The 25081-nt window shown below is 39.1% G+C and overlaps 1 protein-coding gene across 1 annotated transcript in view; it reads left to right on the top strand.

Annotated features, from left to right (window-relative positions):
- The window catches only part of SVEP1 (sushi, von Willebrand factor type A, EGF and pentraxin domain containing 1), a 225919-nt gene that overhangs the window by 149757 nt on the left and 51081 nt on the right, over positions 1 to 25081 (top strand). Inside the window, exons 31-36 of the mRNA XM_050761409.1 lie at positions 393 to 566; positions 994 to 1113; positions 2576 to 2752; positions 3005 to 3089; positions 3674 to 3865; positions 5544 to 5711. Coding sequence (XP_050617366.1) covers positions 393 to 566; positions 994 to 1113; positions 2576 to 2752; positions 3005 to 3089; positions 3674 to 3865; positions 5544 to 5711 — 916 coding nt within the window. The remainder of the gene's footprint in view (positions 1 to 392; positions 567 to 993; positions 1114 to 2575; positions 2753 to 3004; positions 3090 to 3673; positions 3866 to 5543; positions 5712 to 25081) is intronic.

The raw sequence follows: 25081 nt of genomic DNA on the forward strand, positions 1-25081 counted from the left end.
TTAACCAGATCTCGTGAGAACTCACTCACTATTGCAAGGACAGCACCAAGCCATGAGGGATCTGCCCCTATGACCCAAACACCTCCCACAAGACCCTGATTCCAACATTGGGGATCACATTTCAACATGAGATTTGGGCAGGGACAAATATCCAAACTTTATCAGCGTCTAGTGGGTAAATGTTTTTTGAATAAATGAATTGCATGCCTACTATGAGCCAGGCAGTGTGCTAGATGCTGAGGGTTCAGGCTGCTGCTATCCCTAGGACACACTCAGTCTGATGTTTGCATACAGTAAAAATGTCATGCTTAACAGAACTGCTAGTTTAATATAAAGTGTTCTTTGAGTATTTTGCGCTTAATGTCGTTGTCTTCTTCCTGGTCACCTTACAGGCATTAGCTGTGGGGTGCCACCTCCTTTGGAGAATGGCTTCCATTCAGCCGATGACTTTTATGCTGGCAGCACAGTAACCTACCAGTGCAACAATGGCTACTATCTATTGGGTGATTCAAGGATGTTCTGTACAGATAATGGGAGCTGGAACGGCGTTTCACCATCCTGCCTTGGTGAGATAAATGTTGGCAACTACTATACGAGATTATTCTAGCTCTGTAGATGACAATCATCCCAAATTCCTGAGGTTCTTGAGGCATTGCTTTGTTAATTTTATCTCATCCCAGTAAGCTGTGGCCAAGCCATGGTGACAAAGCAGCTGTATGTAGAGGTGCCAGAAATGTTTTAAATTTTTATCAGGCTCCATATTAAAACTATATTTATATATCCCTGTCTTATACTTGCCCACCTATAAACTAGGGAAATAATAGCTTTTATTGTATATCTGCAATGTGATTATGACTGTTATATTTAAATTCTATACAAATATATGAAGTGTTGTGCATTACGTGATATGTAATGATTTAAAAGTAAAAACAGATGTTCGATACATAAGGAAAAGGAATCAGCTTTAAAATTTATAAGCTGTCTTCATTTTAGATGTCGATGAGTGTGCAGTTGGATCAGATTGTAGTGAGCATGCTTCTTGCCTCAATATAGATGGATCCTACATATGTTCATGTATTCCACCGTACACAGGAGATGGGAAAAACTGTGCAGGTAACTAATATATGTAGAACTAGAAGTTCCTCATTCCAGTCTTTTATTCAAGCACATGTTTTAAGTGTATGTTATTTCTAAGTAAGATGATAGTTTCAACTTCGAAGGGCATACAGGTAGGCAGACAAGATAAAGATCTTATAAAAGACACATCAGTAACAACTAAAAGTGCTTTAAAGTAGCATTGTGCCTCCCCCAAATTCCCAATTTCTGAGAAACAAAACTGATAGCCGACTATGCTGCTAGAATGTTGAAATGTCTACATAGTACAAGAATAATAGAGTTGATATAGAAATATAATCAGTGACCTCTCTGCCTCAATCAGAGCAAGGAAGATGCTTTATCCCGTCTTCACTATCAATATCTTTCCTCTGCCTCGGTCACACAAAATTGTATCATTGAAAAAAAATAGATATCTTGCCTCCCCAAGACATCTTGCATTACGATATTTTGAAATAGCGTTGATAATACTAGATCATCTCTCAACCCATTGTTGTATTTCTTCATTTGCTGTGAGGAGTAACTCCCAGAAAACAATAAGATGTCTATATAAACACACCATATAAACAGTTCTTTATTTTAGTTATTTCATGTAATATTATATCTGGCAAATTTTTTGATGTCACAAAATAGTTTGAGAGCAGGATTTTAATTCCTGTTTTATAATTTGCTTTATGGATTTTCCATAAGTAACTTTTCTCTGTATGTTAATATCAGGTGATATTCACTATGGAAAACAGTTTAATAAGCATCTTTGGACATACATCTTTGTGCTTACCTCTGGCCGTTTTCCTCAAAATCAGCTCATAATTGCATTTACTTTAAGAATTTATTTAAACTCCTTGACTTATGTAGCCCAAATGGCCTTTGAAAAGATTGATGCAATATATCTTCCCTTTTTGAGAAATCAACTATTATATTCACTTTTCTTGCTCAACGCTGGCCCAAACCTTGCTTTAGCCTTTTCTCCTTCCTATTATAGCAGTGGTGACTGACCCTGAATCTGTAGATAGGGAGAGCCCAGAGCCCACACTATTTGGGAAGGGAGGCTGGAAACATTCCTAATTCTGCTTTATTCAGCCTTTCCATCAACCTGACACCAAGTCAATTGCTCTGAAAAACGGTATGAAGAGGGAACAGATGAAAGAGGCTAATGCCCTTCTAAGCCACGCCCTAGCACCACCGCTACTTTCCCAATGAGAGCCTACCTTTTCGGGCCAGAAAAATTATGTATATTGTTGTTAGGCATTGCTGTTTCAAATTATTGTTGCTTCAATGCTTATTAAATGTATGTTCTGGTCTAATGTCCAATGTGTCTCTGGGTCCTCATGCATTTCCCTTCACGAGGTTTTCTCTTGTGATTTTAACAGGTCTCTTAACTATAGTGGAATTCTTTTACTGTGAGACTTTGCATGGTTGTGTGAAAGCCACTTATTGTTCCACCAAAACTGTTTGTTTCTAGAACCTATAAAATGTAAGGCTCCAGGAAATCCAGAAAATGGCTACTCCTCAGGTGACATTTATACAGTAGGTGCCGAAGTCACATTTTCATGTCAGGAAGGATACCAGTTGATGGGAGTAACCAAAATCACATGTTTGGAGTCTGGAGAATGGAATCATCTAATACCATATTGTAAAGGTATGTTTAGTAATGTTACCATGTTTATTATGTTTGGCAATCATAGAAAGGTAAGATGTAGACATATAAAGTGTTATATCAATGTTCTTTGTATTTGAACTGAAGTATTAGGCTCATGTTTAAACATGACCCCACACACACTCCAAAAAAAAAAAAAGAAAACAAAAAAAGATCTTGAACTGCCCCTTGAGATTTCAGAGATTTTTGCACAAACAGTCTCAAAAAAGCCACGTTTGTTTTTCCTTCATTAAGCTGTTTCCTGTGGTAAACCGGCTATTCTGGAAAATGGTTGCATTGAGGAGTTAGCATTTACCTTTGGCAGCAAAGTGACATATAGGTAAGTGTCCAATATTAAAACTGTATTATAGAAGATGTTGATGGCACGCTGGTAGTGATATAACACTGAAAGAAAGGGAATGGGAAAATAATTCCAGAGGACATTTTTGAATTAATATGTAATTAATTGAATGATATGTAATGTGAACAAATCTTAATCCAATAATTTAATGGTAGTTATAGCTAGAATCCTTAAATAACCTGACCAATAACCTATCATTACCTCCAGCGCCCCCCTGAGGCACGCTGAGAGTGAATGCTCCTAGCTAATGAATACTCTTGATGTCTCAGAAACAGACCAGACCACACCACTCTCAAGGCAAGGATTCCCTGTTTGTAGTTACTAACCCATGATACAAACTGAAGGCAAGCCAAATTCTTAAATCTATCCTACTTCCCTGTGGGGAAGATATACAGTATTCAATCTTGAAAAAAAAATTAATTTAAAAGCATTATTTCAGTAGGAAAAAAATCAACTTTTCCAATATGTATAAATTCTTAATATTTTTTAGAGGTTTCTGGCACAGATAAAAGTATGCAAAATAAAGCAAATTATATCCTGTAATTTTCCTCTATCTTCTTTAGGTGTAATAAAGGATATACTCTGGCTGGTGATAAGGAATCGTCCTGTCTTGCTAACGGTTCTTGGAGTCATTCCTCTCCTGTGTGTGAACCAGTGAAGTGTTCTAGTCCAGAAAACATAAATAATGGAAAATATGTTTTGAGTGGGCTCACCTACCTTTCTACTGCATCATATTCATGCGATACAGGATACAGGTAATGTTTGTAGACACCAACCAAGCTTTCTACAATACTGTATTACTCGCTCCCTATTTTAATTTTTTTGATACATGGTCTCACTGTGTCACTCAGGCTAGAGTGCAGGGGCACAATCTCAGCTCACTGCAATCTCCACCTCCCAGGCTCAAGCGATCCTCCCACTTCAGCCTCCCGAATGCACAGACTACAGGTGTGCATCACTATGCTCAGCTAATTTTTGTATTTTGTAGAGATGGGGGTTTCACCATGTTGCCCAGACTAGTCTTGAACTCTTGAGCTCAAGCAGTCCACCTGCCTCAGCCTCCCAAAGTGCTTACAGGTGTGAGCCACCATGCCTGTATTCTTTACTCAATAGGTTTCATTTATATGTGACTGGCTGACTCTAAAAACAAATCTATAAATATGAGGATGTTCTCAAATCTGTAGGCTTCCTGAGGCCTACCTAGCTAATGGTAAATGCCCAAGGAAATATTCAATCTAACTATGACTCTGGGAGTCCTAGTTCCATTGCTATAAGCATTCAGACTTCAAAACATGAAAGCAAAATTTTTTTTTTTTTTTTTTTTTTTTTTTTGAGACGGAGTCTCGCTCTGTCGCCCAGGCTGGAGTGCAGTGGCCGGATCTCAGCTCACTGCAAGCTCCGCCTCCCGGGTTCACGCCATTCTCCTGCCTCAGCCTCCCGAGTAGCTGGGACTACAGGCACCCATAACCGCGCCCGGCTAATTTTTTGTATTTTTAGTTGAGACGGGGTTTCACCGTGGTCTCGATCTCCTGACCTTGTGATCTGCCCGCCTCGGCCTCCCAAAGTGCTGGGATTACAGGCGTGAGCCACCGCGCCCGGCCGAAAGCAAAAATTTTTTGTGAAACATAAACAAAATACCAAATAAATGCTTTTGTGATGGATTTCTTTATAAACAGCTTACCAAGCTTATACTCAACATTGCATGGAATGTTGCGAAAAAGCATGTCAAGATAAGGGGCTAGGTTCTTAATACTGTAGGAGGGGTGTGTGTGTGTGTGTGTGTGTGTGTGTGTGTGTGTGTTTAAACAGAAGGGACAATGGGGAAAGGCTGTAATCAGAAACATGATCAACAGGATCTGAAGTGGAACAGATCGACTGAACAGAAAGTGGAGTGAATTAAAGCGTGCTATCAGAATCAGGTTGAAAAGAAAGGCAGATAAGCCATGGCATAGGGATGTGAGGTTTCAGTCAAAGGAAGACCAGAGGTCAGAGTCAGGGGCAGCATGGTTCAAATGCCCAGGCTCATGGCCTGGACAGTTCCCTTTGACCTTAGTTGCCCTGATTTCCTGGCTACTTAGGTGAGTGGCTTTCTTCCTGCTGGATTCTAACCAGTCTAATGAACCCCTTCTCATCCAAGTAGTCTGCTCTTCACAGGTCTGGAGTGCCTTACACAACTGCCCATAAGCAGATTCAATATTTTACTATGCACCAAGTGATTATTGTTGTTACATTGTTTTCACCCATTCATTGTTTCAAATGGTATATAACTTGTTTAGATTTCTCTTGCTTTCATATAAAGCAATCTAATATGAAGAAATGCTATTTTTGTGTACTCAAATTCCTCAAATGTCCCTTACTCTGAGTTCTTCCTGTTTTATCTCTATAGCAGCAAATCCATAGCCAATGAAAGAGTAACATCATTCTTTCCTGTAGCTTACAGGGCCCTTCCATTATTGAATGCATGGCTTCTGGCATCTGGGACAGAGCGCCACCTGCCTGTCACCTCGTCTTCTGTGGAGAGCCGCCTGCCATCAAAGATGCTGTCATTACGGGGAGTAACTTCACTTTCAAGAACACCGTCACTTACACTTGCAAAGAAGGGTGAGTAGAGCCTATGAAGGAAAGGATCACTGAGAGCCAGGGAAGTGGATGCTCCCGACTGCAGAGATGGGCTCCATTGGACACGAAATTTAATTTCCTGGCAGCCAAAGACAAAGAGAGCCTTATGTTTTTATTTCCTACTTGCAGAGACAGAGTATATTCTCCTGTGGAAATAATGTTTTCCTGGAATTTGAGTAGTATATCAAATTAGACTCTCAATAATGGACATTGGGCAATGCAGTGAAAAAAAATCTTTATAATTTTTTTTAATTTAACTTTTTTTTTTTTTTTTTGAGATAGAGTCTTGCTCTATCACCTTGCCCAGGCTGGAGTGCATTGGTACAAGCTTGGCTAACTGCAGTCTCCACTTCCCAGGCGCAAGCAATTCTCATGCCTCAGCCTCCCAAATAGCTGGGACTACAGGTGCCCACCACCACACCTGGCTACTTTTTGTATTTTAATAGAGACGGGATTTCACCATGTTGCCCAGGCTGGTCTTGAACTCCTGACCTCAGGTGATCCACTCGCCTCAGCCACCCAAAGTGCTGGAATTACAGACATGAGCCACCGTGCCTGGCCTTATATTGTACTATTAAAGATGCAAAAAGTACATTTAAGTGGGCTTTTGTGTATTTATATTCTGCCAAACCAAAGGCAAGACTTAAGTCATAACATAAAGATGACATATCTACAGGGAGGAAAAAAGATAATAAAGTTCAGGTTTTTACATTTCTAATGATCGTATTTAATTCAGAGATAATCTTTGGAAACCAGGAAACAAATTACAAAGGGCTTTCAGACTCATTGTCTCATTTGATCTTCACAAAAGCCCTGTGAGGGACTGAGAAGGGAAAGGCTCCCTTTGGGATGATCAATTTAGGGTCTCAATGGAGCCAATACAGTATGGAGGGGTGACTAAATCTCAGGTCGTCTGAGTTGCATTTCATTGCAATCATTGTTTTTTTCCCTATGCATCCTCAATAAATACTTTGATCAATAGGGCTTTCACACTCCAGGTTTACTACAGTTGTTTTTCACAAGCTGCCACAGCAGAGAAGTTGCCATTATCTGGATTTGTATCTCAACTCTGTTGTTCACTAACTGTGGGGCCTTGGGGAAATAGTGTGACTTCTCTGCCTTGATTGTGCTCCTGCATAAAATGAGTTCATACTTATGGATATTGTGAGAAATAAAATGATATAATACATGGCCTAACTAGAAAAAAAATCAACGAACCCAACAAACTTAGCCATTATTATGATGATTGGTGCAGTTTCTGTATTTTCATGGAAGTTGGATTTTACTTCACGGGAATAGAAAACCATTCCACTAATACGTGACTGCCAGCAGGTGGCAACAATATTTCCTTGCGAAAAGATAGTAAGAGTTAAAGACTTGCATGAATAACTGAAGCCCAAATACTAACATCTTTAAGTGAACAAGGAATCTTTAATATCAAAATGTCAGTGCAGAAATGGCTTTGGATGGTCCCATCTACCCCGGTGGACTCACTCACATAAGAACTGCCCCTAATGAACTGCATAGGACTATTTAAAATTAGTCATTTAAAATTTGGTGAAATCTTAGCAAATATACATGTTCCAAACAATATCTTGATATTGACTACCGCTGGAGCATTTTCTGATTTAAAAAGTAATGCGTGATCATCATATAAAACTAGAAAATACAAAATCTATACTTAAAAGTCACCCATGATTTTATTACCCAAAGACAAATATTGGTAATATTTTACTTCATTTTTCCTAGATTTCTGTCTTTGCATGTATTTTTGAATATTAAAGATGATGCTACATATACAGATGAATACTTTTTCCTCTTGCCTTCACAAATCATATACATCTGCACAAATTGTTCACTTAGAAGATATAGTAAGAAGAGTCTTATGTCTGGCTAATGTTGTTTATCTAAAAGTGATTTATTTGAAGAATCAATTAAGACAATTATGAAAATGATTTAAAAAATCTTTTTATTTGAATAGGATTTTTTGTTTAAAGGAATTCTATGTGAATCATCTCATGTACTTCCTTTTACAAAGATAGAGTGTGGCAGAAGAAATATTATTCCCACTTTATAAGCTAAGACACGAAGGTGATGGGTCACATTCTCTCTCTCTCTCTCTCTTTAATATACTTTAAGTTCCAGGGTACATGTGCACAAAATACAGATTTGTTACATATATATACATGTGCCATGTTGGTGTGCTGCACCCATTAACTCGTCATTTACGTTAGGAATATCTCCTAATGCTATTGCTCCCCTCCTACCCCCACCCCACAACAGGCCCCAGTGTGTGATGTTCCCCATCCTGTGTCCAAGTGATCTCATTGTTCAATTCCCACCTATGAGTGAGAACATGCAGTGATTGGTTTTCTGTCCTTGCGATAGTTTGCTCAGAATGGTGGTTTCCAGCTTCATCCATGTCCCTACAAAGGACATGCCCTCATCCTTTTTTATGGCTGCATAATATTCCACCCTAATTGTGATGTTAGGGTGTCAGTTTTAGATCTTACCTGATTTCTCTTGTGGGCATTTAGTGCCCCATTTTCTTAATCCAGTCTGTCATTGATGGACATTTGGGTTGGTTCCAAGTCATTGCTATTGTGAATAGTGCCGCAATAAACATATGTGTGCATGTGTCTTTATAGCAGCATGATTTATAATCCTTTTGGCATATACCCAGTAATGAGATGTCTGGGTCAAATGCTATTTCTAGTTCTAGATCCTTGAGGAATCACCACACTGTTTTCCACAATGATTGAACTAGTTTACAGTCCCACCAACAATGTAAAAGTGTTCCTATTTCTCCACATCCTCTCCAACACCTGTTGTTTCCTGACTTTTTCATGATAGCCATTCCAACTGCTGTGAGATGGTATCTCATTGTGGTTTTGATTTGCATTTCTCTGATGGCGAGTGATGATGAGCATTTTTTCATGTGTCTGTTGGCTGCATAAATGTCTTCCTTTGAGAAGTGTCTCTTCTTATTCTTTGCTGACTTTTTGGGGTTGTTTGATTTTTTCTTGTAAATTTAAGTTCTTTGTAGATTCTGGATATTAGCCCTTTGTCAGATGGGTAGATTGCAAAAATTTTCTCTCATTCTGTAGGTTGCCTGTTCACTCTGATGGTAGTTTCTTTTGCTGTGCAGAAGCTCTTTAGTTTAATTAGAACCCATTTGTTAATTTTGGCTTTTGTTGCCATTGCTTTTGTTGTTTTAGACATGAAGTCCTTGCCCATGCCTATGTCCCAAATGATATTGCCTAAGTTTTCTTCTAGGGTTTTTATGGTTTTAGGTCTAACATTTAAGTCTTTAATCCATCTTGAATTAATTTTTGTTTAAGGTGTAAGGAAGGGATCCAGTTTCAGCTTTCTATATATGGCTCCCAGTTTTCCCAGCACCATTTATTAAATAGGGAATCCTTTAGCCATTCCTTGTTTTTGTCAGGTTTGTCAACAATCAGATGGTTGTAGATGTGTGGTATTATTTCTGAGGGCTCTGTTCTGTTCCATTGGTCTATATCTCTGTTTTGGTACCAGTACCATGCTGTTTTGGTTACTGTAGCCTTGTAGTATAGTTTGAAGTCAGGCAGAGTGATGCCTCCAGCTTTGTTCTTTTGACTTAGGATTGTCTTACCAATGTGGGCTCTTTTTTGGCTCCATATGAACTTTAAAGTAGTTTTTTCCAATTCTGTGAAGAAAGTCATTGGTAGCTTGATGAGGGATGGCATTGAATCTATAAAGTACCTTGGGCAGTAAGGCCATTTTCAGGATATTGATTCTTCCTATCCATGAGCATGGAATATTCTTCCATTTGTTTGTGTCCTCTATTATTTCGTTGAGCAGTGGTTTGTAGTTCTCCTTGAAGAGGTCCTTCACATCCCTTGTAAGTTGGATTCCTAGGTATTTTATTCTCTTTGAAGCTATTGTGAATGGGAGTTCATTCAGGATTTTGCTCTCTGTCTGTTACTGGTGTATAGGAATGCTTGTGATTTTTGCACATTGATTTTGTATCCTGAGACTTTGCTGAAGTTGCTTATCAGCTTAAGGAGATTTTGGACTGAGACAATGGGGTTTTCTAAATATACAATCATGTCATCAGCAGACAGGGACAATTTGTCTTCTTCTTTTCCTCATTGAATACCTTTTATTTCTTTCTCCTGCCTGATTGCCCTGGCCAGAACTTCCAACACTATATTGAATAGGAGTGGTAAGAGAGGGCATTCCTGTCTTGTGCCAGTTTTCAGAGGGAATGCTTCCAGTTTTTGCCCATTCAGTATGATATTGGCTGTGGGTTTGTCATAAATAGCTCTTATTATTTTGAGATACGTTCCATCAATACCTAGCTTATTGAGAGTTTTTAGCATAAAGGGGTGTTGAATTTTATTGAAGGCCTTTTCTGCATCTATTGAGATAATCATGTGGTTTTTGTCTTTGGTTCTGTTTAGGTGATGGATTACATTTATTGATTTGCATATGTTGAACCAGCCTTGCATCCCAGGGATGAAGCCCACTTGATCATGGTGGATAAGCTTTTTGATATGCTGCTGGATTCGGTTTCCCAGTATTTATTGAGGATTTTTGCATCGACGTTCATCAGGGATGTTGCTCTAAAATTCTCTTTTTTTGTTGTGTCTCTGCAAGGCTTTGGTATCAGGATGATGCTGGCCTCATAAAATGAGTTAGGGAGGATTCCCTCTTTTTCTATTGTTGGGAATAGTTTCAGAAGGAATGGTATCAGCTCCTCTTTATACCTCTGGTAGAATTTGGCTGTGAATCTGTCTGCTCCTGGGTTTTTTTGTTTTTTGTTTTTTGTTTTTTTGCTCAGTAGGCCATTAATTACTGCCTCAAATTCAGAGCCTGTTATTGGTCTATTCAGGGATTCAACTTCTTCCTGGTTTAGACTTGGGAGGGTGTATGTGTCCAGGAATTTATCAATTTTTTCTAGATTTTCTAGTTTATTTTTGTAGAAGTGTTTATAGTATTCTCTGATGGTAGTTTGTATTTCTGTGGGATTGATTGTAATATCCCCTTTGTCATTTTTTATTGCATCTATTTGATTCTTCTCTCTTTTCTTCTTTATTAGTCTTCCTGGCCATCTGTCAATTTTGTTGATCTTTTCAAAAAACCAGCTCCTGGATTCACTGATTTTTTTAAGGGTTTTTTATGTCTCTATCTCCATCAGTTCTACTCTGATCTTCGTTATTTCTTGCCTTCTGCTAGATTTTGAATGTGTTTGCTCTTCCCTAGTTTTTTAACTGTGATGTTAGGGTGTCAGTTTTAGATCTTACCTGATTTCTCTTGTGGGCATTTAGTGAGATAAATTTCCCTCTACACACTGCTTTAAATGTGTCCCAGAGATTCTGGTATGTTGTGTCTTTGTTCTCATTGGTTTCAAAGAACATCTTTATTTCTGCCTTCATTTCGTTGTGTACCCAGTAGTCATTCAGGAGCAGGTTGTTGAGCTTCCATGTAGTTGAGAGGTTTTGAGTGAGTTTCTTAATCCTGAGTTCCAGTTTGATTGCACTGTGGTCTGAGAGACAGTTTGTTATAATTTCTCTTCTTTTACATTTGCTGAGGAGTGCTTTACTTCCAACTATGTGGTCAATTTTGGACTAAGTGCAATGTAGTACTGAGAAGAATGTATATTCTGTTGATTTGGGTTGGAGAGTTCTATAGATGTCTATTAGGTCCACTTGGTGTAGAGCTGAGTTCAATTCTTGGATATCCTTGTTAACTTTCTGTCTCGTTGATCTGTCTAATGCTGACAGTGGGGTGTTAAAGTCTCTATTATTATTGTGTGGGAGTCTAAGTCTCTTTGTAAGTCTCTAAGCACTTGCTTTATGAATCTGGGTGCTCCTGTATTGGGTGCATATATATTTATGAATTGTTGAATTGATCCCTTTACCATTATGTAATGGCCTTCTTTGTCTCTTTTGATCTTTGATGGTTTAAAGTCTGTTTTATCAGAGACTAGGATTGCAACCCCTGCTTTTTTTTTGTTTTCCATTTGCTTGGTAGATCTTCCTCCATCCTTTTTTTTTTTTTTTTTTTTTTTTTTTTTTTTTGAGCCTATGTATGTCTCTGCATGTGAGATGGGTCTCCTGAATACAGCACACTGATGGGTCTTGACTCTTTATCCAATTTGCCAGTTTGTGTCTTTTAATTGGCACATTTAGCCCATTTATATTTAAGGTTAATATTGTTATGTGTGAATTTGAGCCTATCATTTTGATGTTAGCTGGTTATTTTGCTTGTTAGTTGATGCAGTTTCTTACTAGCATCAATGGTCTTTACAATTTGGCATGTTTTAGCAGTGGCTACTACCGGTTGTTCCTTTCCATGTTTAGTGCTTCCTTCAGGAGCTTTTGTAAGGCAGGCCTGGTAGTGACAAAATCTCTCAGCCTTTGTTTGTCTGTAAGGGATTTTATTTCTGCTTCACTTATGAAGCTTAATTTGGCTGGATATGAAATTCTGGGTGAAAATTCTTTTCTTTAAGAATGTTGAATATTGGACCCCACTCTCTTCTGGCTTGGAGAGCTTCTGCCGAGAGATCTGCTGTTAGTCTGACGGGCTTCCCTTTGTGGGTAACCTGACCTTTCTCTCTGGCTGCCCTTAAGATTTTTTCCTTCATTTGAACCTTGGTGAATCTGACAATTATGTGTCTTGGAGTTGCTCTTCTCGAGGAGTATCTTTGTGGCATTCTCTGTATTTCCTGAATTTGAATGTTGGCCTGCCTTGCCAGGTTGGGGAAGTTCTCCTGGATAATATCCTGCAGAGTGTTTTCCAACTTGGTTCCATTCTCCCCATGACTTTGAAGTACACCAATTAGACATAGATTTGGTCCTTTCACATAGTCCCATATTTCTTGGAGACTTTGTTCATTTCTTTTTACTCTTTTTTCTCTAAACTTCTCTTATTGCTTCATTTCATTCATTTGATCTTCAATCACTGATACCCTTTCTTCCACTTGATTGAATCAGCTACTGAAGCTTGTGCATTTGTCATGTAGTTCTCATGCCAGGGTTTTAAGCTCCATCATGTCATTTTAGGTCTTCTCTATGCTGTTTATTCTAGTTAGCCATTCGTCTAATCTTTTTTCAAGGTTTTTAGCTTCTTTGCAATGGGTTCGAGCATCCTCCTTTAGCTCAGAGAAGTTCGTTATTACCGATTGTCTGAAGTCTTCTTCTCTCAACTTATCAAAGTCATTCTCCATCCAGCTTTGTACTGTTGCTAGCGAGGAGCTGTGTTCCTTGGGAGGGGAAGAGATGCTCAGATTTTTAGAATTTTCATCTTTTCTGCTCTGGTTTCTCCCCATCTTTGTGGTTTTATCTACCTTTGGTCTTTGATCATAGTGACATACAGATGGGGTTTTGGTGTGGATGTGCTTTCTGTTTGTTTGTTTTCCTTCTAACAGTGAGGACCCTCAGCTGCAGGTCTGTTGGAGTTTGCTGGAGGTCCACTCCAGACACTGTTTGCCTGGGTATCACTAGCGGAGGCTGCAGAATAGCAAATATTGCAGAACGGTAAATGTTGCTGCCTGATCCTTCCCTCTGGAAGCTTCGTCTCAGAGGGGCACCTGGCTGTATGAGGTGTCAGTTGGCCCCTACTGGGAGGTGTCTCCCAGTTAGGCTACTCAGGGGTCAGGGACCCACTTGAGGAGGCAGTCTGTCCATTCTCAGATCTCAAACTCCATGCTGGGAGAGCCACTCCTCTCTTCAAAGCTGTCAGACAGGGATGTTTAAGTCTGCAGAGGTTTCTGCTGCCTTTTGTTCAGCTATGCCCTGTCCCCAGAGGTGGAGTCTACAGAGGCAGGCAGTCTTCCTTGAGCTGTGATGGGCTCCACCCAGTTTGAGCTTCCTGATCGCTTTGTGTACCTCCTCAAGCTTCAGCAATGGCAGGTGCCCGTCCCCCAACCTCACTGCCACCTTGCAGTTCAATCTCAGACTGCTGTGCTAGCAGTGAGCGAGGCTCCGTGGGTGTGGGACCCTCCCAGCCAGGCGTGGGATATAATCTCCTGGTGTGCCATTTGCTAAGACCATTGGAAAAGCACAGTATTAGGGTGGGAGTGTCCCAATTTTCGAGGTACAGTCTGTCACAGCTTCCCTTGGCTAGAAAAGGGAATTCCCCAACCCCTTGCACTTCCCAGGTGAGGTGATGCCCTGCCCTGCTTTGGCTCACAATCCGTGGACAAACCCCAGTGAGATGAACCTGGTACCTGAGTTGGAAATGCAGAAATCACCCATCTTCTGCATCGCTCACACTGAGAGCTGTAGACTGGAGCTGTTCCTATTTGGCCGTCTTGGAACCACTCCGGGTCACATTCTCTTACAGGCCTGTTTGTTCTATGCGAGTTCATAGTCTGCAGAACCTTTTTCTGTCATTGAAAAGATGGAATCAAATCTGCCCATCTAAATTATGTAATTGTTAAAGGGTATGAGACCATTTTTATAAAACTGTGTTTTATATATATATGAAGTATGATGTAAATATGGCTTTATTATTGTTTTCTGTGTCATTATTAGCATATAAAGTGATGACATTTCAATAATATATGGGGAAGCTATCTGAGCTAGCTAATCAAATTAATATGAAGTACACATAGTCAGAAATTACTACCACATGTCATCTTTTTCTGAAAGGAAAAAAAGTCAATAACTATTAGGAGACAGTTTCATTTTTCTGAAATTAAAACTTTTGATGAGAAGAAAAATGATGCCTCTTTAATATGCATTTTGCCCTTTTTGGGGTGCTCTGAAAGTGGCCAGACTGGAAGGAAAGCCTCTGTCTTGTTCACGTCTTCTGGTCAAATTTTTAACAAAACATTTGAAATATATAGAAATGCAAAAATAAGGCTGGACACAGTGGCTCATGCCTGTAATCCCAACACTTTGGGAGGCCAAGGCAGGTGGATCACTTGAGGTCAGGAATTCAAGACCAGCCTGACCAACATGGTGAAATCCTGTCTCCACTAGAAAGACAAAATTAGCTGGGTGTGGTGGTGCATGCATGTAATCCCAGCTACTTGGGAGGCTGAGGCAGGAGAATTGCTTGAACCTGGGAGGTGGAGGTTGCAGTTAGCTGAGATCACACCATTGCATTCCAGCCTAGGCAACAAGAATAAAACTGTCTAAAAACAAAACAAAAATGCAAAAAATAAAATTCTCTCTATTTAAAATTGCCCATGTATCCACTGCTGAGATAAAAGTGCATATTAAATTCTTGTCATCATTACCTTAGATCTCTATTTATAAAAGAAACAAAATATTACAAATATAATTAGAAGCCATTCCCATCACTCTTCTGCGCTTCTCAAAGTAACAAATGTGGATATTTGTCTTTATTAAATACATATTCCCCCATAAACAAATATCCTATTGATTCATGTATTTTAATTTTTGCATATATTACTTCATATTCTAAACATCCTTTTGAAGCTTTGATTTTCACTTAATCTTATCTTTTTTTACATTTATCCCTCTCAATACATGTAAATCAACTGAATTTATTTTCACTGATACATAGTATTTTCTTGTGAGAACGAGCTGTCTCTAAACTACCATCTACCTTACTGGTAGAGGGTTAATTTATTTACTTTGTTTGAATACAAGTACCGAAGTAAATATTCTTGTATATGTTTCCTGGCGCACATATAAAAGAATATCTCTGACCTAGACACGAAGAGTTGGAATTCTCCAGTTATGGAAGATGCACATTTTTAACTTTACAGGATAGTACCAAATGCTCCCAGAAGTGACCATACCAGTTAACACTCTAAAAAGTAATGTGTGCGAGAGCTTCCCTAGCTCCACATCTTTGCCTACAATGGTGTTTATCACAGTTGATTCTTCTTTCCAATTTCATCATTCTTTAAGGTTGTTCCATTGTTTCTTCCCAAAAATTACTTTAACACTATAAAACACTTCTCAAATTGTAATTTAACTGGGTATACAACCTTCCAAAAGGTTATTGAAAGTGCATGTTTCTTATTCTAGGAATGAATTTTTTGTGTCTCTTTCCCATTTTGTTTTTCATATTGACTTATATTTTCAGGAAACCAATCCCTTTTTTATTACATGAGTTGCAGAGATATTCTCCTTATCTGTGGCTTCCTTTTCACTCTATGGTGTCTTTTGTCATGGAATTTTTTTATTTTAATAAGCCAATTTATCAGTTGTTTCCTTTAGAATCCTTTAGGGTTTTTTGTCAGGTTTAAGACATTTTTCCATACCCTAAGATCATAATATTTCTGCGTTCTTCCTGAACAAATTGAAGACTTTAGAAAGCATTAACTTCTATGAGCACTCCCATCTTAAATGTCTTATCACTATCTACATTTTATTTCCCTTTTATCTTACAGCTTTCCAAATCACTTTTTATTATTTATTTATTTATTTATTTTTAATATTATTATACCTTAAGTTCTGGGGTACATGTGCACAATGTGCAGGTTTGTTACATGTGTATACATGTGCCATGTTGGTGTGCTGTACCCATTAAATCGTCATTTATATTAGGTATATCTCCTAATGCAATCCCTCGCCCTGTCCCCTCCCCACAATAGGGCCTGGTGTGTGATGTTCCCCTTCCTGTGTCCAAGTGATCTCATTGTTCAATTCCGACCTATGAGTGAGAATATGTGGTGTTTGGTTTTCTGTTCTTGCAATAGTTTGCTGAGAATGATGGTCTCCAGATGCACCCAAGTCCCTACAAAGGACACAGACTCATCCTTTTTTATGGCTGCATAGTATTCCATGGTGTATATGTGCCACACTGTCTTAATCCAGTCTGTCACTGATGGACATTTGGGTTGATGCTAAGTCTTTGCTTGTGTGCTGCAATAAACATATGTGTGCATGTGTCTTTATAGCCGCATGATTTATAATCCTTTGGGTATATACGCAGTAATGGGATGGCTGGGTCAAATGGTATTTCTAGTTCTAGATCCTTGAGGAATCACCACACTGTTTTCCACAATGGTTGAACTAGTTTACACTCCCACCAACAGTGTAAAAATGTTCCTATTTCTCCATATCCTCTCCAGCACATGTTGTTTCCTGATTTTTTAATGATCGCCATTCTAAGTGGTATGAGATGGTATCTCATTGTGGTTTTGATTTGCATTTCTTTGATGGCGAGTGATGATGAGCATTTTTGCATGTGTCTGTTGGCTGTATGAATGTCTTCTTTTGAGAAATGTCTGTTCATATCCTTTGCCCACTTTTTGATGGGGTTGTTTGCTTTTTTTTTGGTAAATTTGTTTGAGTTCTTTGTAGGTTCTGGATATTAGCCCTTTGTCAGATGAGTAGATTGCAAACATTTTCTCCCATTCTGTAGGTTGCCTGTTCACTCTGATGGTAGTTTCTTTTGCTGTGCAGAAGCTCTTTGGTTTAATTAGATCCCATTTGTCAATTTTGGCTTTTGCTGCCGTTGCTTTTGGTGTTTTAGACATGAAGTCCTTGCCCATGCCTATGTCCTGAATGGTATTACCTAGGTTTTCTTCTAGGGTTTTTATGGTTTTAGGTCTAACATTTAAGTCTCTAATCCATCTTGAATTAATTTTCGTATAAGGAGTAAGGAAAGGATCCAGTTTCAGCTTTCTCCTTATGGCTAGCCAATTTTCCCAGCACCATTTATTAAATAGGGAATCCTTTCCCCATTTCTTGTTTTTCTCAGGTTTGTCAAAGATCAGATGGCTGTAGATGTGTGGTATTATTTCTGAGGGCTCTGTTCTGTTCCATTGCTCTAGATCTCTGTTTTGGTACCAGTACCATGCTGTTTTGGTTACTGTAGCCTTGTAGTATAGTTTGAAATCAGGTAGAGTGATGCCTCCAGCTTTGTTCTTTTGACTTAGGATTGTCTTGGCAATGAGGGCTCTTTTTTGGTTCCATATGAACTTTAAAGCAGTTTTTTGCAATTCTGTGAAGAAAGTCATTGGTAGCTTAATGGGGATGGCATTGAATCTATAAATTACCTTGGGCAGTATGGCCATTTTCATGATATTGATTCTTCCTATCCATGAGCATGGAATATTCTTCCATTTGTTTGTGTCCTCGTTTATTTCACTGAGCAGTGGTTTGTAATTCTCCTGGAAGAGGTCCTTTACATCCCTTGTAAGTTGGATTCCAAGGTATTTTATTCTCTTTGAAGCTATTGTGAATGGGAGTTCATTCAGGATTTGGCTCTCTGTTTGTCTGTTACTGGTGTGTAAGAATGCTTGTGATTTTTGCACATTGATTTTGTATCCTGAGACTTTGCTGAAGTTGCTAATCAGCTTAAGGAGATTTGGGGCTGAGACAATGGGGTTTTCTAAATATACAATCATGTCATCTGCAAAGAGGGACAATTTGACTTCTTCTTTTCCTAACTGAATACCCTTGATTTCTTTCTCTTGCCTGATTGCCCTAGCCAGAACTTCCAACACTGTGTTGAATAGGAGTGGTGAAAGAAGGCATCCCTGTCATGTGCCAGTTTTCAAAGGGAATGCTTCCAGTTTTTTCCCCATTCAGAATATTGCCTCTGGGTTTGTCATAAATAGCTCCTATTATTTTGAGATATGTTCCATCAATACCGAATTTATTGAGAGTTTTTAGCTAAAGGGCTGTAGAATTCTGTCAAAGGCCTTTTCTGCATCTATTGAGATAATCATGTGGTTTTTGCCTTTGGTTCTGTTTATATGCTGGATTATGTTTATTGATTTGCGTATGTTGAACCAGCCTTGCATCCCAGGGATGAAGCCCACTTGATCATGGTGGATAAGCTTTTTGATGTGCTGCTGGATTTGGTTTGCCAGTATTTTATTGAGGACTTTTGCATCGGTGTTCATCAGGGATGTTGGTCTAAAATTCTCTTTTTTTGTTGTATCTCTGTCAGGCTTTGGTATCAGGATGATGCTGGCCTCATAAAATGAGTTAGGGAGGATTCCCTCTTTTTCTATTGATTGGAATAGTTTCAGAAAGAATGGTACCAAATCCTCCTTGTACCTCTGGTAGAATTCGGCTGTGAATCCGTCTGGTCCTGGACTTTTTTGGTTGGTAGGCTATCAATTAGTGCCTCAATTTCAGAGCCTGCTATTGGTCTATTCAGGGATTCAGCGTCTTCCTGGTTTAGTCTTGGGAGAGGTGTAAGTGTCCAGGAAATTATCCATTTCTTCTAGGTTTTCTGGTTTATTTGCATAGAGGTGTTTACAGTATTCTCTGATAGTGGTTTGTATTTCTGTAGGGTCAGTGGTGATATCCCCTTTATCATTTTTAATTGTGTCTATTTGATTCTTCTCTCTTTTCTTCTTTGTTAGTCTTGCTAGCAGTCTATCAATTTTGTTGATCTTTTCAAAAAACTAGCTCCTGGATTCATTGATTTTTTGGAGGATTTTTTGCATCTCTATCTCCTTCAGTTCTGCTCTGATCTTAGTTATTTCTTGCCTTCTGCTAGCTTTTGAATGTGTTTGCTCTTGCTTCTCTAGTTCTTTTAATTGTGATGTTAGGGTGTCAATTTTAGATCTCTCCTGCTTTCTCTTGTGGGCATTTAGTGCTGTAAATTTCCTTCTACACACTGCTTTAAATATGTCCCAGAGATTCTAGTATGTTGTATCTTTGTTCTCATTGGTTTCAAAGAACATCTTTATTTCTGCCTTCATTTCATTATGTACCCAGTAGTCATTCAGGAGCAGGTTGTTCAGTTTCCATGTAGTTGAGCGGTTTTGAGTGAGTTTCTTAGTCCTGAGTTCCAGTTTGATTGCACTGTGGTCTGAGAGACAGTTTGTTATAATTTCTGTTCTTGTACATTTGCTGAGGAGTGCTTTACTTCCAACAATGTGGTCAATTTTGGAATAACTGCGATGTGGTACTGAGTAGAATGTATATTCTGTTGATTTGGGTTGGAGAGTTCTGTAGATATCTATTAGGTCTGCTTGGTGCAGAGTTGAGTTCCTTTCCTGGATATCCTTGTTAACTTTCTGTCTCGTTGATCTGTCTAATGTTGACAGTGGGGTGTTAAAGTCTCCCATTATTATTGTATGGGAGTCTAAGTCTCCTTGTAAGTCTCTAAGCACTTGCTTTATGAATCTGGGTGCTCCGGTATCGGGTGCATATATATTTAGGATAGTTAGCTCTTCCTGATGAATTGATCACTTTACCATTATGTAATGGCCTTCTTTGTCTCTTTTGATCTTTGATGGTTTAAAGTCTGTTTTATCAGAGACTAGGATTGCAACCCCTGCCTTTTTTTGTTTTCCATTTGCTTGGTAGATCTTCCTCCATCCCATTATTTTGAGCCTATGTATGTCTCTGCATGTGAGATGGGTCTCCTGAATACAGCAAACTGAGGGATCTTGACTCTTTATCCAGTTTGCCAGTCTGTGTCTTTTAATTGGACCATTTAGTCTATTTATATTTAAGGTTAATATTGTTATGTGTGAACTTGATCATGTCATTATGATATTAGCTGGTTATTTTGCTCGTTAGTTGATGCAGTTTCTTCCTAGCATCGATGGTCTTTACAATTTGGCATGTTTTAGCAGTGGTTGGTACCAGTTGTTCCTTTCCATGTTTAGTGCTTCCTTCAGGATCTCTTGTAGGGCAGGCCTGGTGGTGACAAAATCTCTAAGCATTTGCTTTTCTGTAAAGGATTTTATTTCTCCTTCACTTATGAAACTTAGTTTGGCTGGATATGAAATTCTGGGTTGAAAATTCTTTTCTTTAAGAATGTTGAATATTGGCCCCCACTCTCTTTTGGCTTGGAGAGTTTCTGCCGAGAGATCTGCTGTTAGTCTGATGGGCTTCCCTTTGTGGGTAACCTGACCTTTCTCTCTGGCTACCCTTAACATTTTTTCCTTCATTTCAACTTTGGTGAATCTGACTATTATGTGTCTTGGAGTTGCTCTTCTCGAGGAGTATCTTTGTGTCGTTCTCTGTATTTCCCGAATTTGAATGTTTGCCTGCCTTACTGGGTTGGGGATGTTCTCCTGGATGATATCCTGCAGAGTGTTTTCCAACTTGGTTCCATTTTCCCCATCACTTTCAGGCACACCAAACAGACATAGATTTGGTCTTTTCACATAATTCCATATATCTTGGAGGCTTTGTTCATTTCTTTTTGCTCTTTTTTCTCTACATTTCTCTTCTCACTTCATTTCATTCATTTGATCTTCAATCACTGATAATCTTTCTTCCATTGATCGAGTCAGTTACCGAAGTTGTGCATTTGTCACGTAGTTCTCGTGTCATGATTTTCATCTCTATCTGTTCTTTTAAGATCTTCTCTCACAGAATTGGAAAAAACTGCTTTAAAGTTCATATGGAACCAAAAAAGACCCCACATCTCCAAGACAATCCTAAGTCAAAAGAACAAAGCTGGAGGCATCACGCTACCTGACTTCAAACTATACTACAAGGCTACAGTAACCAAAACAGCATGGTACTGGTACCAAAACAGAGATATAGATCAATGGAACAGAACAGAGTCCTCAGAAATAATACCACACATCTACAGCCATCTGATCTTTGACAAACCTGAGAAAAACAAGAAATGGGGAAAGGATTCCCTATTTAATAAATGGTGCTGGGAAAATTGGCTAGCCATAAGGAGAAAGCTGAAACTGGATCCTTTCCTTACTCCTTATACGAAAATTAATTCAAGATGGATTAGAGACTTAAATGTTAGACCTAATACCATAAAAATCCTAGAGGAAAACCTAGGTAGTACCATTCAGGACATAGGCATGGGCAAAGACTTCATGTCTAAAACACCAAAAGCAACAGCAGCAAAAGCCAAAATTGACAAATGGGATCTAATTAAACCAAAGAACTTCTGCACAGCAAAAGAAACTACCATCAGAGTGAACAGGCAACCTACAGAATGGGAGAAAATGTTTGCAATCTACTCATCTGACAAAGGGCTAATATCCAGAACCTACAAAGAACTCAAACAAATTTACAAGAAAAAAACAAACAACCCCATCAAAAAGTGGGCAAAGGATATGAACAGACATTTCTCAAAAGAAGACATTCATACAGCCAACAGACACATGCAAAAATGCTCATCATCACTGGCCATCAGAGAAATGCAAATCAAAACCACAATGAGATACCATCTCACACTAGTTAGAATGGCGATCATTAAAAAATCAGGAAACAACAGGTGCTGGAGAGGATATGGAGAAATAGGAACACTTTTACACTGTTGGTGGGATTGTAAACTAGTTCAACCATTATGGAAAACAGTATGGCGATTCCTCAAGGATCTAGAACTAGATGTACCATATGACCCAGCCATCCCATTACTGGGTATATACCCAAAGGATTATAAATTATGCTGCTATAAAGACACATGCACACGTATGTTTATTGCAGCACTATTCACAATAGCAAAGACTTGGAATCAACCCAAATGTCCATCAGTGACAGATTGGATTAAGACAATGTGGCACATATACACCATGGAATACTATGCAGCCATAAAAAAGGATGAGTTTGTGTCCTTTGTAGGGACATGGATGCAGCTGGAAACCATCATTCTCAGCAAACTATCCCAAGAACAGAAAACCAAACACCGCATGTTCTCACTCATAGGTGGGAACTGAACAATGAGATCACTTGGACTCAGGAAGGGGAACATCACACACTGGGGCCTATCATGGGGAGGGGGGAGAGGGGAGGGATTGCATTGGGAGTTATACCTGATGTAAATGACGAGTTGAAGGGTGCAGCACAGCAACATGGCACAAGTATACATATGTAACAAACCTGCACGTTATGCACATGTACCCTACAACTTAAAGTATAATAATAATCAATAAATTTAAGAAAAAAGATCTTCTCTGCATTGATTATTCTAGTTATCCATTCATCCATTCTTTTTTCAAGGTTTTTAGTGTCTTTGCGCTGCTTACATAGTTCCTCCTTTAGCTCTGAGAAGTTTGATTGACTGAAGACCTCTCTCAACTCACCAAAGTCATTCTCCATCCAGCTTTGTTCTGTTGCTGATGATGAGCTGCGTTCCTTTGGAGGGGGAGGTACACTCTGAGTTTTTAAATTTCCAGCTTTTCTGCACTGCTTTTTCCCCATCTTTGTGGTTTTATCTGCCTTTGATCTTTGATGATGGTGATGTACTGATGGGTTTTGGTGTGGGTGTCCTTTCTGTTTGTTAGTTTTCCTTCTAACAGTCAGGACCCTCCGCTGCAGGTCTGTTGGAGTTTGATTGAGGTCTACTCCAGACCCTGTTTGCCTGGGTATCAGCAATGGAGGCTGCAGAAGATAGAATATTGCTGAACAGTGAGTTTTGCTGATTCTTGCTCTGGAAGCTTTGTCTCAGGGTGTACCCAGCTATATGAGGTGTGATGTGTTGGTCTGCACCTAGTAGTGGGGGATGTCTCCAAGTTAGGCTACTCAGGGGTCAGGGAGCCACTTGAGCAGGCAGTCTGTCCGTTCTCAGATCTCAACCTCCATGTTGGGAGAACCACTGCTTTCTTCAAAGCTATCAGACAGGGGCTTTTACATCTGCAGAGGTTTCTGCTGCTTTTTGTTTAGCTATGCCCTGTCCCCAGAGGTGGAGTCTACAGAGTCAGGCAGGCCTCCTTGAGCTGTGGTGGGCTCCACCCAATTTGAGCTTCCCGGCGGCTTTGTTTATCTACTTAAGCCTCAGCAATGGCAGGCGCTCCTCCCCCAGCCTCGCTACCACCTTGAAGTTAGATCTCTGGCTGCTGTGCTAGTAATGAGGGAGGCTCCATGGGCGTGGGACCCTCTGGGCCAGGTGTGGGATATAATCTCCTAGTGTGTCGTTTGCTAAGACCCTTGGTAAAGCACAGTATTAGGGTGGGAGTTACCTGATTTTCTAGGTGTTGTTTGTCTCAATTTCCCTTGGCTAGGAAAAGGAATTCGCTTCCCCCTTGCACTTCCCAAGTGAGGCGATGCCTTGCCTTGCTTCAGCTCTCGCTGGTCCGGCTGCACCTGTGGACCAGCATCAACTGTCCGACACGCCCCAGTGAGATGAACCCGGTACCTCAGTTGAAAATGCAGAAATATCACCCATCTTCTGTGTCGCTCACGCTGGGAGCTGGAGGCTGGAGCTGTTCCTATTCGGTCATCTTGGCAGAGGGGGCCCAAATCACTTTTTAAATTCAGTCACTGCTTATTTATATTCATTTACATGTCTATTAATTTTTTCACCACTGTTTCTTTTTGCATCACACTCCTTCCATTTGGGTTTAATGTTTCTACTTACTGAAGATGCTCTTTGCATCTTTTCTAGCAAGAGTCATGAATTATACAGTCTTTGTCAGAAACTAATAGTATTTTGCCCTTGCTCTTGAATTGTAGTTTAGCTGAGTGTACAAATCTACACTGACAATTTTTTCCATAAGTATTTTGAAGCTATTATTCCATTGCCTTATGATTCTAATGTTGCTATTGAGAATTCAATTATGAGTCTAATTTAGAGATCCTCAGTCAAGGACAATATTGCTGTCCAAGGATATTTGACAATGTCTGGAGATATTTTGGGTTGTCACAACTGGGGGGAAGATGCTACTAGCATCTGATGGTTAGAATCCAGGAAAAATGCTAAATATCCTACAATGCACAGAACAGTCCTCCACAACTAAGAATTATCTGGTTCACAATGTCAGTAGTGCTGAGATTGAGAAACTCTGGTCAAATTCTTGTTTCTGTATAAGTAGTATGTTTTCTCTTTGTTTACTTTTTTAAAACTTGTCTTTGTTGTTTTAGTGTTTCGCTATGAGATGACTACAGTGTATTTATTGTCATTCATCCTGTTTGGGACTCATTGTACTTCTTACATCTGAGAATTTATATCTTTCACCAATTTTAGAATATTCTCAGTCATTTTCACTGCAAATATTTTGTTTCTCGCTTTCTGTTTTCTATCTTTATGGATGTTTTATTAGATATATGTTCGGCCTTTTCATTATATTTTTTGTGTTAATCTGTCACATTTTTCATCTCTTTCAAAACCTATTACATTTGGATAATTTCCTCACATATCTCTTCCAGTTCACTGATTTTTCTTCTAATATCTGTAGTCTGTTTTTGAATATGTCCATTGTTTTTAATTTTTATGTTCCACATTTTTATTTCCAGAATTTCTATTTACTTTTTCAAACATTTCTTTTTTTATAGTCACTTTTAATAGAATTTTGAGTCTTTCTTTTGTCCTTATTTCAACATACTTATTTCATACTATTTTTTATATTTTAGAACTTATTTCTATTATCTCATTTATCGGTGCTCTAACTTTGCAGTTTTTTCTGTCTGCTGACCCATTTGTGATAGAAAACATGTTTGTGTGTGTTATGATTTCAGATTGTGCCCTTATAGTAAACAGCGCTTGTTTTATCTATG

This window comes from Macaca thibetana, chromosome 15 (assembly GCF_024542745.1).
Source record: "Macaca thibetana thibetana isolate TM-01 chromosome 15, ASM2454274v1, whole genome shotgun sequence".
NCBI classification, from domain to species: domain Eukaryota; kingdom Metazoa; phylum Chordata; class Mammalia; order Primates; family Cercopithecidae; genus Macaca; species Macaca thibetana.